This window comes from Rattus rattus, chromosome 4 (assembly GCF_011064425.1).
Source record: "Rattus rattus isolate New Zealand chromosome 4, Rrattus_CSIRO_v1, whole genome shotgun sequence".
Lineage (NCBI taxonomy): Eukaryota > Metazoa > Chordata > Mammalia > Rodentia > Muridae > Rattus > Rattus rattus.
In genome coordinates, this window is record NC_046157.1 from 14,346,683 (window position 1) to 14,362,249 (window position 15,567).

Consider the following 15,567-nt stretch of genomic DNA (forward strand, 5'->3'; position numbering starts at 1 on the left):
CGTTGTCTTGCATAGACTCTCACGGCTGAAAAGACCCTAAAAGATTCCGTTTCTACTCCATCTTTTCAAAAGTCCTGGGGTCAGAAAATTCATTTCGCAGATCACACGCACACATACAACCAGAGGTAAAACAAGGTCAGATGCCTATAGCCTGCCTATTCCTTCTGCCTCGCTAAAGAGAACAGCGTCTATCCATTACAGTGGTGAGTGGCCTGGGACTAAGGATGAAAGACGCATACCTTGTCAAAGCAGACAAGGTTTAATTGTCCACACACATTGATCCTCTGGGGGCTAATGCAGAATATGCCCTTCTTTTTCAGCCTCCTCTGGGCATAGATGATGCCTGTGGTCAGGGCGGCAGGGAGGGCAGGAGGGACTGCAATGGTGATAACATCCAGGGCTTTTCTCACCACCTCCTCGGGGGGTTCCTGGAAAAGAAGAGTGTTCAGTCATTAGAATTAAATCAGCAATGAGCGGCTTTTTGCCTGTGACCTCCCCTGCTCTGTTTATTCTGAGAAACAGCATCAACAGGTCAAAGGATTTGACCACCGCTGCCCTCCATATCTTTTCTCCAAAGTACAAGGAGAGCACCCGTAACTCTTCTGCCCTGACCACTGCTGCACCAACTCACTGTGGCTTTGCCAACGCTAGGCATCTGGTTTCATTTGGAGATCTTCATCTGATAGCTACAAAATGCTACTTTTAAGAAATATTTCGCTGTTCAGACTAAATGTGGAAGTAGCAGAAAGCATGGGAAAATGTGCAAGAATAGAATCATGTTGGCCTGTCAGTAAACAAACTGTTCCCCCTCTGTCCCACAAGATCTGATGGCTAGCCCAGAACTGAGCAACCAATTGCTCATATGTGGATCTGGGTGCCTGTAAGCAGGCTTTGGTGTTTTGGTTTGTTTGAAGATTTTTGGAAAGCACGTCCTTGAATAAGGGCAACATATAGAAATAAGGTCAACATATAGCAATAAAATATGCAGTGGGTATGCATGGGCATGTGCACCCATGCCTGTACACGTGTGTGTGTGTGTGTGTGTGTGTGTGTGTGTGTGTGTGTGTGTGTGTGTGTGTGTGTGTGTGTGTAAGAATATAAAGGCAGCTTACCCCACTGAGCACATAGACACACAGAGTATAGATCATGCCAATGGTGGCCGTCCCTACAAGACAAAGAAGGAATCTGATGGCATCCCTGTAGAGCTTGAAGTTCATGGGCTTGGGGTACAGGATAGATCTCACGAGGTCCCCCTTTGCAGTGTTGAATCCTGAAATGACAGACAGATGTCCCACGTTTTCAGGATAATAAACGTGACTGCGGGTAATCTAAACATCTACATCACCTTGGTTTTCTCTAGAGCAATATCTCTCAACCTGTGGGTAACAATCCCTATTGGAAAACCTCCGTCTCCGAAAGTATTGACATTACAATTCTTCACAGTAGCAAAGTAGTAAGGGCACCAGTGGAAGGGGGAGCCCTTGGTCCTGCCAAGACTGAACCCCAGTGAACGGGATTGTTGGGGGGAGGGCGGTAATGGGGGGAGGATGGGGAGGGGAACACCTATAGAGAAGGGGAGGGGGGGTTAGGGGGATGTTGGCCTGGAAACGGGGAAAAGGAATAACAATTGAAATGTAACTAATACCTAATTTAATAAAGATGGAGAAAGAAATATTCTGGTCTAAAAGAACTAGAGATGTAGCTGAGTGTAAAACGCTTGCATACAATAGCCAAAGTACTTGGTTCAAACCTCAGTACTAAAATAATGTATTGAATTTGATGTTTAAAAGAATGTTAAAATTGCTTTCAAATGTCCTCTTAGTTTGCATTTATTGGAATGTTTCATACCAACTAATTGGGTAAAATATTTGCATTTTAATTTTTTCATGAAGTTAAAAAATATTTATTTCTATTTAAAAAAAACAGTAGCAAAACTATAGTTATAGCAAATGCTGGCGAGGATGCGGAGAAAGAGGAACACTCCTCCATTGTTGGTGGGGTTGCAGACTGGTACAACCATTCTGGAAATCAGTCTGGAGGTTTCTCAGAAAATTGGACATTGAACTGCCTGAGGATCCAGCTATACCTCTCTTGGGCATATACCCAAAAGATGCCCCAACATATAAAAAAGACACGTGCTACACTATGTTCATCGCAGCCTTATTTATAATAGCCAGAAGCTGGAAAGAACCCAGATGCCCTTCAACAGAGGAATGGATACAGAAAATGTGGTACATCTACACAATGGAATATTACTCAGCTATCAAAAACAACGACTTTATGAAATTCGTAGGCAAATGGTTGGAACTGGAAAATATCATTCTGAGTGAGCTAACCCAATCACAGAAAGACATACATGGTATGCACTCACTGATAAGTGGCTATTAGCCCAAATGCTTGAATTACCCTAGTGGCCTAGAACAAATGAAACTCAAGACGGATGATCAAAATGTGAATGCTTCACTCCTTCTTTAAAAGGGGAACAAGAATACCCTTGGCAGGGAAGAGAGAGGCAAAGATTAAAACAGAGACTGAAGGAACACCCATTCAGAGCCTGCCCCACATGTGGCCCATACATATAGAGCCACCCAATTAGACAAGATGGATGAAGCAAAGAAGTGCAGACCGACAGGAGCTGGATGTAGATCGAACCTGAGAGACACAGCCAGAATACAGCAAATACAGAGGCGAATGCCAGCAGGAAACCACTGAACTGAGAACGGGACCCCCGTTGAAGGAATCAGAGAATGAACTGGAAGAGCTTGAAGGGGCTTGAGACTCCATATGTACAACAATGCCAAGCAACCAGAGCTTCCAGGGACTAAGCCACTACCTAAAGACTATACATGGACTGACCCTGGACTCTGACCTCATAGGTAGCAATGAATATCCTAGTAAGAGCACCAGTGGAAGGAGAAGCCCTGGGTCCTGCTAAGACTGAACCCCCAGTGAACTAGACTGTCGGGGAGGCGGCAATGGGGGAGGGTGGGGAGGGAACACCCATAAGGAAGGGGGGGAGGAAGGGGATGTTTGCCAAATGTACATAAGAAATACTCAAGTTAATAAAAAAAAAAAAAAAAAAAAGTCACCGTAGGGATTTTTAGAGGTGACCAGCAGAATGTCATATGTTACTGGTATCCGTCTTTACCTGAACCCTAGCAAGTCAAGCAGAAAAACAACCATGCTTGCCAAGTTCCCTTAATTTCCCAGAGTGGAACAATGTCTGCTCAAGGAGTCTCTGTTGGTGTCCTAGAATGACTCAAGGCCTTCCTCCCTTGAGCAGCCACAGAAAAGCATGGGGGAGGGGAGCCATATTCCAGAATCTTGCTAGCCCATCACGGGCCTCATTATATAAACAGTAATGAAATAGCTAGGGTTGATAAGTAATTAAACTTGCAGTAAGTATCCAAGCTCACACTTTTATATATGTACACATATATCCAAAATACATTTAACTCCTTTCCCCAGTCTATTACAAGGAAAACAAGATTGTAACAAGGGCATTTCATTGTTCTAGACAGCAAACGTTCATTGTTTTAGGTGTTGTGGTGGTGGTTGTTTTGTTTTGTTGTTTTTTAGTGTCACACAAGGCACACAAACCTATTATGTTTGGGGGGAAAAAAAGCATTTTTAGATCAAAACAGAGCAGGGACTTGCAAGATGAATAATGCATACAAGTAAGGCACCCACCTCTGTTTTGTTGTGATTTATCAGCATGCAAGGGATAGGACAAAAAATAAAGGAAAAACTATTCAATTGTTAAAAAAAAAAAAAAAAACTATAGTTATGAAGTAGCAACGAAAATAATTTTATGGTTGGGGGTCACCGCAGTGTGAAGAACTGTATTAAATGGCCGTAGCACAAGAAAGGTTGAGAACAGCCGCTCTGAAGAATCTAAACCTAACGTTTAAACCCAAACACAACGTTAGATAACTAGAGCAACGCATCAGGCTGGACTGGACTAGCATTACCTTCCGCAGAGCCTGGTTCTCTCCCTGGCTTTCTTCCCAGGGAAAAAAAAAAAAAAAAAAAAAAAGATGTGACCCTGTGAAGGTGCTCACACAACATGTACCCTTTGCTTGAGTTAAAATGAAGTGGCCCAGCAAAAACTGATGCACTCTTTTTTCCAATAGCTTTTGCTGCTAAATGTTTAGTTTCTCACTTCCTACGAGGAATGAACTTGAGATTCTGGTTAGAAATGCTGAATTTCTGGCCCAGCTTTCTCAGGTATTAACGAATCATTCCTCAACTGTCCACTCGGCTTGTGCAGTTTCAGACTCTTTGTGTATACAATGGAGGGGGTCAGGCGAGAAGCATCTTAACTGCTGGCTGGATCTTCAGACAGAGTTTATAAACTGCAGAGCACACAAACAGTGGTTATTGCGATCTGTTCCACTATTTTTACTAAGACGCATAGGCCCCCCCTTCGATCAGCAAGTCAACGTTTAGATTACACAGACTTACAGATATTTGTTGTGCTGCCCAACGGGGGATCCTGACCTAATACATTTAAGGTCCTAGACACTCTCATTGGGAAGGCATCTTTACAAACAGCCTATAGAGAAGCTGCTCACCCGTCTGCAGGACCACTGCTCTCACAGTCCCAGAGCCGGCTGCCTTGGCCTGGATGACCTCTGTACCACAGAAGAGAATGTGCCGCCTAGGATCTGCTTCAGACTGCATCTTCCAGGGTGCAGAGCTGGCCGTCTGGGATAGCGGGGTTTTGGTGACAGGAATGCTTTCTCCTGTAGGAAAATGCATGTATCTTACTTCGTGGGATGGAGTGCCTTCCCCATGTAAATCACTACTACACTCTCGTGTGCCACAGCACTTCATCAGGAGCCTACTATGAAGCAAAGCAGACTGAGCATTGGGGACACAAGACAAGAAAAGGTACTAGTTGTTGAGAGTTCTGTAATTTAGAAGAGGAGAGCAACATGTAACCAAATATTTAAAATATCATTATAAATACTGTATTATTTTAGGTTAAACATAGGCATTCAAATAAGTTGGGGAAAGACATTTACAGAAGAGCAAGCTGTGTAGTCGAAGAGTGTGGGATGTAGGGAGAGCGAAGACATAAGGCCTAGGCAGATGCTCAACCACAGAGAACCCAAGAGTGACGAGGTTAGGTATAATTTTTTTCTGTAGGCCCTGGTATCAGGTGTTGGGGAGACAGGTAGCTGCTTTAGTTTCTAGTGTAATATTACAATGATTTCTAAGACAGAATTCTCTGCCCAGGATACGAGGAAGGAGTTAAAGTCTCATGAAGGTGGTAGGTGACCTGGGAAGTGATCACAAACGTCACAGCTGAAGGGGATGGGACCGGAAGTACAGCAGATTGAGTGGAAATAGAGAGGAAACTCAAGGAATAGGAAGGTTAAGATGCTACAAAAACCGAGGGAATTTTGTATCAGCAGAGTAGAGGAGAGAACCAAAACAGCTTCACGGTCCCTAGCTTGGAGCCTGAGGAAAGGACAAGCAACAGTAATGAAAGTAAGGATTCTAAGAGGATCAGAAACTGCCTTCGGGTTATTGTGGACTGGAGCTCACCGTGGAAGAATGGTGTGGAAAGGCCTTGTGCACGGTGGATAGTTATTTGGACCTGGTGATCATATGAGGCCTTCATTAGGCACATTTAGTCAGAGATCACAAGCTCGTGCATGGCAATTAAAGCTGGAGAAAGAGGGGCTGGGGTGAGGTGGGAGGAAACAGACACATAGATTACTTAAGAATCAAGCAAAGGGTAAAAGAAGAAAGAGATAGGAACATAGCCCTGAACGGTGCCAGCACTTAGGGAGTCAGAGGAAGAGAAGGTGAAGAATGAATTCAATGGACTGGGTGAGTGTTCAAAGCACCCAGAGAGAACGGGGTGTTAGAAAGTCAAGACAAGGAGAGTTCTGGGGAAAGACGGTCAAATAGCCAAAAGACAGAACCATCAACAAGATGAAACTCGGTGCACACGTGCTTGTGACTGTAGCAGCTGTGCCCGTGTGGTGGGAGGAACACATTGCAGTGAAGTTAGTTCTCCTTCAAGGTAACGCTCAAGCTGTGGCAGCAACCAGGGACAGTTCTGAGGAAGATGGCCTCATAGCCTCCAACTGGTCTTTGCAAGACAGGTAATTAAAAAAAGTCAGCATCGGGGCTACAATCATTATGAAAACTGGTCTGGGCATTGGCAAATTCCCAGAGTTGATGGGCTTTTATGAATCTGTAGATTTTTTTAAGGAAAATAAACCTGGTCTGCCACGATTGCCACCCACTTTATCTGTAAGCTTATATTGGAGGGAGATGGCCATTCTTGTCTCTGTTCATGCTGCTCGGGAGAAAGGACTTTAATAGGAACACAATACCTCACTGTACTTCTACTGGTCTCAATTTCATCCCTAAAAAAGGCATCCTCGTCTTACTGAAATCTCATTGCTATGCTTCACAAGCTTGACTGAGTCACTTCTCCTCTCTGTATCTTAGTCACAAAAACCGTGATCTAGAATGGCCTCCAAGGTCCACCCCTCAGATCAGTGTTAAAACAATAAATGAAGTCAGCCCAAAACATCCATGTATCTTCTGGAACTGGCAGATTTGTTCAAGGTTGCATTGTGGCTTTTTTAATATTTTCAGCCTAGGCTATGGAGCTTTGGCCTTGCGAATTGCAGGATGTCATTGATGGCTGTCAGACCCTCTGAGTTTATAAGGGGCATTTTATTCAAGTATGTTAAGATATAATTTTGAAAGATCTAGTGATCCCCACAATCTTTTAAATAATTTCAAGAAGAAAATGCGACACACTCAGTGGGGTCCTGAACGCACTGACTTGAGCATACAGGGAAGGGTTTTGAACTGAACTCTCAGATTCAACCACAGCAAGACTAAGCAAGGTTTGCAGAAGCAAGAAGGTCACATAGCAGCCCTGTATTGTCATCTGGGTAGAAGAGCCAGTCAGGATGGTGGAAACATATGTTCTGAGCCAGCCCAGCAGAGGCTACAAACATGGAGTTCCAGCCATACCTGTCAGCATGCCTTCATCTACCACACAGCTGCCATCAATCAGAACGGCATCACAGGGCATTTGCACTCTGCTCCCTGTCAGGATTAATAAATCTCCGGGCACCAGGAGGCGGGATTCCAGGTCTTGGGCTCCAGCTGCAAGTACGAGCAGACAGTCAGGTTCCGTTCCCATAAAAGCAGTCCCTCTGCTCTGTGTTAGAGATTCCTAGAGACGCTGGTGAAGAGTGCGGAAAGAGAGGCCAGCCCTCCACACTGCTTCTGACTTTAAAGACAAAAAGAAGGAAGGAAACGAACTGCATGAAATAAGGTCCCCAGAGTAGCAATGATGGATAAGCCAAGAAAAAATAATGACAAATTCAGAAAAACAGATTTGATGTGTACAGACAAAAGACTGGTATTTTTCACATAGAAAGATATCAACGAAGTTATATACAGCAACAGTGTAATAAATTGCTAGTTACTAAATACGCACATACACACACACACACACGCACACGCACACACGAGTGGCGTGTTAAATATTTGAAAAGCTGCTTGCTTTTACTCATTTCTTCCTTCTTTCCTTGCTTCCTTCTTGGTACCCCATCTGGGTGGCCTAACTTCTTTCTTCCCTTATTCAGACTCAAAGAAGTCATGGGTTTGAGTATATGGACAGCCGTGAGGGACAGGTTTGTCAACTTCACACAATCTGAAATCATCTAGGAAGAAGGTCTCTATAAGGGACCGTCTATTAAGTTACCCTGTGGGAATCTCTGTGAGGGGTAGTCTCAAATGAGTCAATTGAAGCGAGAAGACCCATTCTGGTGGTTGGAATGAAATAGCCCCCCATATTCTCAAGCACTTCTGGCCTTGTTTGAGAGGCTTAGGGAGTGTGGCCTTGTTGGAGGAAGTATGTCATTGGGAGCGGTTTTGAGAGCTTAACAACTTGGAGCCACCTTGAGGTGACTCTCTCTGCTTTCCATTAAAGCAGTTAAAGACATGAGTTCTCAGCTGTTTCCGCCACCATGTCTGCCTCTTTGTTGCCATAGATGCTTAACCCAATGGAACTGTAAGCCCAAATAAACTCTCCTTCCTTCTCTGAGTTGCCTCGGTCATGGTATTGTATCACAGCCATACAAAAGTAACTAAGACACCAACCTTGAATGCGGATGGCAGCATTTTATGGGCTGGGGTCTGGACTGGACGAGGGGGGAGGGGAGCTGAGCATTCACGTGCATTAGTTCACTGCTCTGTGCTCTTGATGGAAGATGTAACGGGAGGAGCTGCTTTATGTTGCTGCCAGCTTGAGTTTACCCCAGGGAGGACTGTGTATTGTTACCCTTCTGTCGCTGTGGTAAAACACCATGACCAAGGCAACTAAAGGAAGGAAGGAAGGGTTTATTTCATGCTTGTGGTTCCAGAGGGGAAAAGAGTTTCTCAGTCTCATGGTAGAGAATCATCGCACCAAGCAGGCATGGCCACTGAAACAGCAAGATGAGAACTTGCTCGTGTCTACAACCATAAGCAAAAAGCAGAGAGAGAGCACACTGGGAGTGGCAAAAGGCTTTGAAACCTCAAAGACTTCCCCCAATGCCACACTTCCTCTAAGAAGACCACACCTCCTAATCCTCCCCAAACAATTCCACCAAAATGCAAACATTAAAGACTACAGGGCACATTTTTATTCAAACCACCACAGACTGTACCCTGGAACTGGGAGCCAAAAATCTCCTTTCTCCTGTGAGCTGCTTTTGTAAGAGTATTTTATCCCAGCGACAGGAAATGAATCTATGCACGTGTCTGGGAAGATGGTCTGCAGGCTACTGGTGGTATTGGAGTCTAGATGTGAGTGGCCTTGTCTCTGACAGAGCCCAGGTCACTGTACAGCCATAGTAGCAGTGCCCAGCCGTGGAATATTGGGGTCTGGGATGTGATACAGGTGTTCCATGGAAGTGAAATGATGGAAAATTGATTACATCCAGGCTGAACCAATACAGTAAGCAGATCTACTAAAGTCAATGAAAGCAAAATTTCTCACATTTAAAAAAAAAGTTCAAGTACAGAAGGAGCTAAACCTTGAAAGGACCTTGGAGCTGAAGATATCATGAAGTGATAAATATACCAACACACATGTAAGTATGTAGGAATACCTGCATATTACCATGTTGCTGGTCTATTGTTAATACATACTCTCTAATGCTTTCTTCTGAGAAAACCTAAAGGCAGTGATGGCCTAATAGGGGCAAGCACACCATACACTCAAGTATTGGATTTTCAATTTCAGCCATACCTCCCCATGCCCAACCATGAAAACTTCTTACAGAAAAAAAAACTGATTACAATCTGTCAAAGAAATGTATGATATAAGCTGGAAAGTCACTGTGCCACTAAATAGGAAAATGTTCAAAGAATAATGGAGACAACGAAAAGACATCAACGTCATATAAAGGGCCTGGCTGCCCAAATCTGTAAATATTTTAACAAAGTAAAGAATAATAAAGATTTATAACCATCGAGTAAATAGGGTTTGATGATTCCATAACGGCATAGATTAGTGGGTAAATAGGAAGAAAAATAGATTTTTTTTTCCTTGCAGCAAAATGGCAATTAAATAATTAAGAAGTTCACATTAGAACATCCCTATTTGTCAAGTAAAAGTAATAATTAAATCAAAAAAACATCAGTAGAAAATAAATCGAGTAGGTGAAAATTTCATGAAGACAGTCTATTTATGTAGTCTCAAAATAATCCTCGGCAAAGTAACTACTAATTACAAAACGAAAAGGAGCAAACGTACAAAAGGTAAGGACTTGAAAGCATCCTACAATTAAGTAACCCAGGTTGCTATTACTACTAATAGAACAAATTTAAATCCTACATCATGATACGAAGAAGCAAGCACACACATGCACACACACACATATATGTACACATACACACATGTATGTGCATACCTGTGATTTGCCAAAGCCAAACATAGGGACATTTTACAGAATAAGTAGAGTGGGAGAAGATAGGCCATGGAAGAAACAACTGACTAATACTGATATATGGCAAATAACTCCACCAGGTGGTCCCACAAAGAACATTACGGAGAAAACAGGACAAAGGGCAGACCATGCGTTGTTAGGATGTGTTAGTTAACTTCCTGATGACACTGCAGTTTCTTCAAGAGACTGCCCTGGTCTTCATACAATTCACGGTGAACTATGGTGGAGCTACAGGTCAGCAAGTTATTCTCCCTTTACTTTTGTGTCCGTATGTATGAAACGCAAACATGTATGTGCATGTTTGCATGTGGGCAGGTAGACACATGTGCAAATGCATGTATCTATGCAAGCTCCAAGCTGGCACCATGTGCCATTCTCCACCACTTTTGACCTAGTTTTTTGAGTCAGGGTCTCTTGCTGAACCCAGAGACGACCATACTGACCTCGCTGGCTAGTTTGCCCCAGAGACCCCCGTTTCTACTTCCTGAGCGCCAGAATTTCAGGTGGCTTCCACCGTGCCCAGCTTCTACATGGATTCTGGAAAGCAGGACTCTAGTCCTACTTGCTTAAGCAATTGCTTATTAACCGAGCCACGCCTAAAATCTCAGCAACTTATTTTTAATTCCGGGAACATAGAGGGATCCTTTTTTTACAATTTCTCTGTACAAAAAAAAAAAAAAAAAAAAAAAAAAAAAAAAAAAAAGAAAAGAAAATAAAAGAGTAGGGAAGACATATACATGAGGCGCCATTGCTTACCTCTCTGATTAGAAACATCAAGTGTTCTGCCAGCATATTCTGCGGGAAAGGCCATGAGGAAACAGACACACATTTCATGTCTAAATGAGAACTGGCACAGTTGCTGCTGAACAAAAGCTGGCAGTGTCTATGTAGCAAACGTGTGCATGCATTTATTCTCTAACCTAAAAATTTTGCTTCTCAACATCCATACTGATCTACCGGTGAAAAGATGAAAGGACGGATGTAGAAGCCTTTTACTGCAGCATTATTTATGGGGGGGAAAAGACTGAGAAAATGTTCAGTAGAGGACTGACTGAATTAATAATGCTTCCTCTGCATGAGAGGACTGCTGATTCCACATAAATAATGTGGAATGTGTATATACCCTGCCATAAAAGGTCCATGGAAACATCAGTATGTAAATAATAGTTAAATTTGGCATGCCTCTGTTCATAAAAAAAATGGCAGTGTAATTATTTAATCTATTTTGCATGCATAATATAAGCTAGTACTTTATTTTTATATTTATAAATGTAAGAATAAATTAAAAATGAACAAAAGTAATTATGATAAAGAAACAAGGCAAAAGAGAAAGGGGAAGGAGTTGAACTCTCCTGAATATCCTCTATCTTATGAATTTAAATTTTAAAGCATAGAGATATTTTTAGAGTATCTGTGTAAAATAGAAATAAATTTAAAAAACTGACGCTTAAAAGTCTAAAACAAATGAGTGAAGTGAATCTATTACATTGCTGGTAGCACCATGCAGAGAACTATTTTGAATGACACTGAAGCATAATTTATTGAATCAAATTATATATCTGGCTGTTTCTAGTGAAATATCACAAGGTGGGGTGGGGATCTCTTCAAAACATTGTAAATTGTTTTTTAGAATTGCTTCATTGCTGAGAATGTTGGTTTGTTGTTTTGAGGTTATTTTATTAGTAGGATAAAACAAATCAGCCATTCTTGTGTATCACTGAAGAATTTTCAATATAAGTGAGAAACACAAGTACAATCATCGAAGTAAAATAAAGCATTTATATCTAAACTCAAATTGTAAGTGTTGTCAAGAACTCATACTTCACTTTATCTTAAATTCTTCACTAAGTATGCTTCTGAGAACGCCTGCGAACAAAGACTCAAATGGTAGAAACAAGATCCCTAACACTCTGGCTGAGCGCTCTCAGTAAACTCATGCTAGAGATAAGTAAAAAATGAACAAACATTTGCTTGTAAAAATATTTATAATGGCGTCATAACTCTGAAATCCTTAAGAATAAATCTCAGAAAGAATTGTAAGGCTCATCAACTAACAACTTCAAAATACAGATAATAGGAATCACGAAGACCTAAAGAAATCTGCATCTATGAAGAAAATATCCAAATCTGTAAATATGTCAGTTTTCTACAATTGACTTAGAGATTTAACATCATAGCCATCAAACCCTCAACACAATTTTAAAAAATAAATAATTTAAATTCTTTTTCTAAGTCATTCTGAAAAGAAAAGAATCTGTATTTGTTGCCATATCTTCTCATTTTTACAACAGAACACTTGGCAATAATCAACTTGAGGGAGGCAGGGCTTACAGCCCAAGAGAATACAGTCCATCATGACGAGGAAATCATGGCGGCATGAGACGGCTGGTCACAGTGCATCCACAGTCAGGAAGCAAAGAGATGGAAGTTGTTGCCCGCTGACTCTCTTCTTTTTCACTCAGCTCAGGATCCAGCCCGTGAAATGGTGCCACCCCAGAGTTCAGGTAGGACATCCCACCTTAATTAACTTTATCAAGATATCTTTCATAGACAGGTTCAAGACTAAACTGAGATGATCTCTTATAAGTATACCCAGAGACTTGACTGCTGGGGGACTTTAGATCTGTCAAGTTGACAATCAGTATTAACCACCACAACCCATCCCTCACCAATTTGTTACAAAAACACATCATTTTAAATCACAACACATCATTCTTATCCCTTAGACGTTTCCTTTTCAGCTCTTAATGATATATATATAGTCTATCTCTTAGTCTCCAAAATCTTCGAAAGCCCAATATCTAAGTCTTATCTAAGATTCAAGACAAACTCTTAACTGTGAACATTTAAAACACACCACACACACACACACACACACACACACACACACACACGCACACACACACACACCAATCAAGTTATATATTGTCTTAGTTGCTATGACAAAACACCATGACCAAAAAAGTAAGTTGACGAGGAACGGGTTTATTTGGCTTACACTTCCAGATCATAGTCTATCATTAAAGGACATCAGGACAGGAACTCAAGCAGGAATAGAACCTGAAGCCAAGAGCTGATGCAGAGGGCATGGAGGTGTGATGCTCACTGGCTCGCTACGCTTGATCGAAACACTTTTGATGGGGCTGGAGAGATGGCTCAGTGGTTAAGAGTATGGACTTTTCTTCCAGAAGTCCTGAGTTGAATTCCCAATAACCACACGGTGGCTCACAACCATCTGTAATGGGATCTGATACCCTAATTCTTGTGTGTCTAAATACAACTACAGTGTACTCACATACATAAAATAAATCTTTAAAAAAAAAACTTTCATAAGAGTGAACCACAAGACAGAGTCTACACTCGGCTGTTTTGAGATTCCCTTTCTTAATACAATTAATCTAAATATCTTCACTTTAACCTCAGGCAGACTCTTCAGACAACAGTCACATTCTGCACCAAAATAGTACAAGAATGATCTCTAGGCAACATACAAAAAAAATCATCTCCTCTGAAACCTCTTGATCCAGGCCCCCAGACTTCAAATCACCCTCAGCAACAATGTCTTCCATATTCCTACTAAGATGGCTCACTAGGTCCCACTTACAGCATTCTACCAATTTTTAAATCCAAAATCCCAAAATATACATTTCTCCAAACCAAAGGATGGTCAGACCTATCACAGCAATACTCCACTTCTTATAGCAACTTCTGTCTTAGTTAGGGTTTCATTGCTGTAAAGAGACACCATGACCAAAGCCAACTCTTATAAAAGAAAGCATCTAATTAGGGCTGGCTTACAGTTTCAGAGGTTCAGTCCATTATCATCACGTGGGAAGCATGGCAATATTCAGGCAGTCTTGTGGCTAGAGGAGCTAAGAGTTCTGCATGTTGATCAACAGGCAGCAGAAGGGGACTGAATCAAACTAGCCAGACTTGAGCGCGTGTGTGTGTGTGTGTGTGTGTGTGTGTGTGTGTGTGTGTGTGTGTGTATGACCTGAAAGCCCACCTCCACAGTGGCATATTTCCTATAACAAGCCCTCACCTCCTCCAACACGGCTTCCCCTGCTAACAGTACCATTTCTCATAGGCCAAGCAAATTTAAACCGCCTTACATATTTTTGTCATGCAATGGCACACTAAACATTCTGAATCCAAAGGGGACAAAATAGGAGCGTAACGAGGAATGGTCAAAGTGAAGCATGATTTAAATGCAGCAGAGCAAATATCAAATCCTACAGCTCCCTATTCCGCATCTCGGGCTCATCATGTAATCACAACGGCTGGACATGATTTAGATAACTGCACTCTCCACTTCTGGCACAGCACACATAGCCTCTTTCTTAGACCAGATCTACTCCATGCCTGTAAGTTTCCTTGTCAGATATACCATGGTCCTAGCATCTTGTCTATCTCCTGAAACTTAGAATCTACAGATTCAATCAACGGCCTCTTGGGGACTTGTTGTAAGAACCTTAACCCTCTCACACATTTCTAAGCTACAGAAGCTCTCTGGAGCCATGGACCATGACCATGGATTCCATGACCCCCTCAACACTGCATCTTTCATCCCTCCAAATCAATTAGATATGGGCAAGGCAGTCAGGTTCTGCTGCTAGCTTGAGATATCGCCTAATTTCTTTGGACTTCGGCTATTATCAACTTCTGGACCCTGAAGAAACCTTTCTTTTGGCAGTTGATTTATAGGAGCCAAGATTCCTGTTAGCTGAATTCTCAATTTCAGTTCTCTCTTTTCATATACGTTTGCACTTCAAGTCTTAACCTTTGACGAATGGGGATTAGCCATCAGGGTACATTTCTTATTGTCCCAGTGTAGAACAAGATGTTCTCTGTACTAATCACAGCCTCTTTTCCAGCATATACCATGGCTTCAAAGTTCAAGTTGATCAAGTTCTTTTCCTCCCCTACCAACTGTACATTTTTATATCCCTCTGCCCAGATTTCTGCTCCTATTCGATGTAGACCTGGATAAGGGCAGTAAAAGGTAACCACACCACAGCCAATGAATGTTTTCCTGTGGAGAAATAACCTCCACCTAAATGATTAGTCCATTACTTTTAAATTCTACTTAACTCAAGTTCTCAAGTCATGGGCAGAATGAAACAAAATTCTTGGCTGAATTGTCACATGAATAGCTCCTAGCCCTGTTCCTGGTAGAGTCCTTGTTTCTCTCTGAAACCTCATAAGCCAGGCAGTCACTGTGTGTTCTCTCTACTTTTCTACCTTTCCAGTTCTGGTCAGATTGTCCCATTAAGCTGAGTTTCCAACATACTAGGACTTTTCTACCTGAAAGCATCAGACTCTTCCACATTCTAGGTACAAAACAATTTCAAAGGCCTAAGACCCAAGTGGTCATGTTTATCAGAACAACAATACCACTTCCCAGTGCTAATTTTCTGTATTAATTACTTTGCTCCTTTCTGTGACAAAATAATTAACAATAAGCAACTTAAAGGGGGAAGGTTTTTATTTAGCTTACGGACTAATAGCCCAACCATGAAAGAAGTCTGGCAGCAAGAAGCTGAGTCTGCTGGCCACATTGTATCCAGTCAGTGTTCAGTTTATTATTCTC

General features: G+C 41.9%; 1 protein-coding gene across 1 annotated transcript in view; it reads right to left on the reverse strand.

Annotated features, from left to right (window-relative positions):
- Atp13a4 (ATPase 13A4) overlaps window positions 1-15,567 on the reverse strand; it is a 136,636-nt gene that overhangs the window by 48,957 nt on the left and 72,112 nt on the right. Inside the window, exons 9-12 of the mRNA XM_032899257.1 lie at window positions 7,009-7,143; window positions 4,575-4,745; window positions 1,113-1,270; window positions 240-428 (exon numbers count right to left, since the gene is read on the reverse strand). Coding sequence (XP_032755148.1) covers window positions 240-428; window positions 1,113-1,270; window positions 4,575-4,745; window positions 7,009-7,143 — 653 coding nt within the window. The remainder of the gene's footprint in view (window positions 1-239; window positions 429-1,112; window positions 1,271-4,574; window positions 4,746-7,008; window positions 7,144-15,567) is intronic.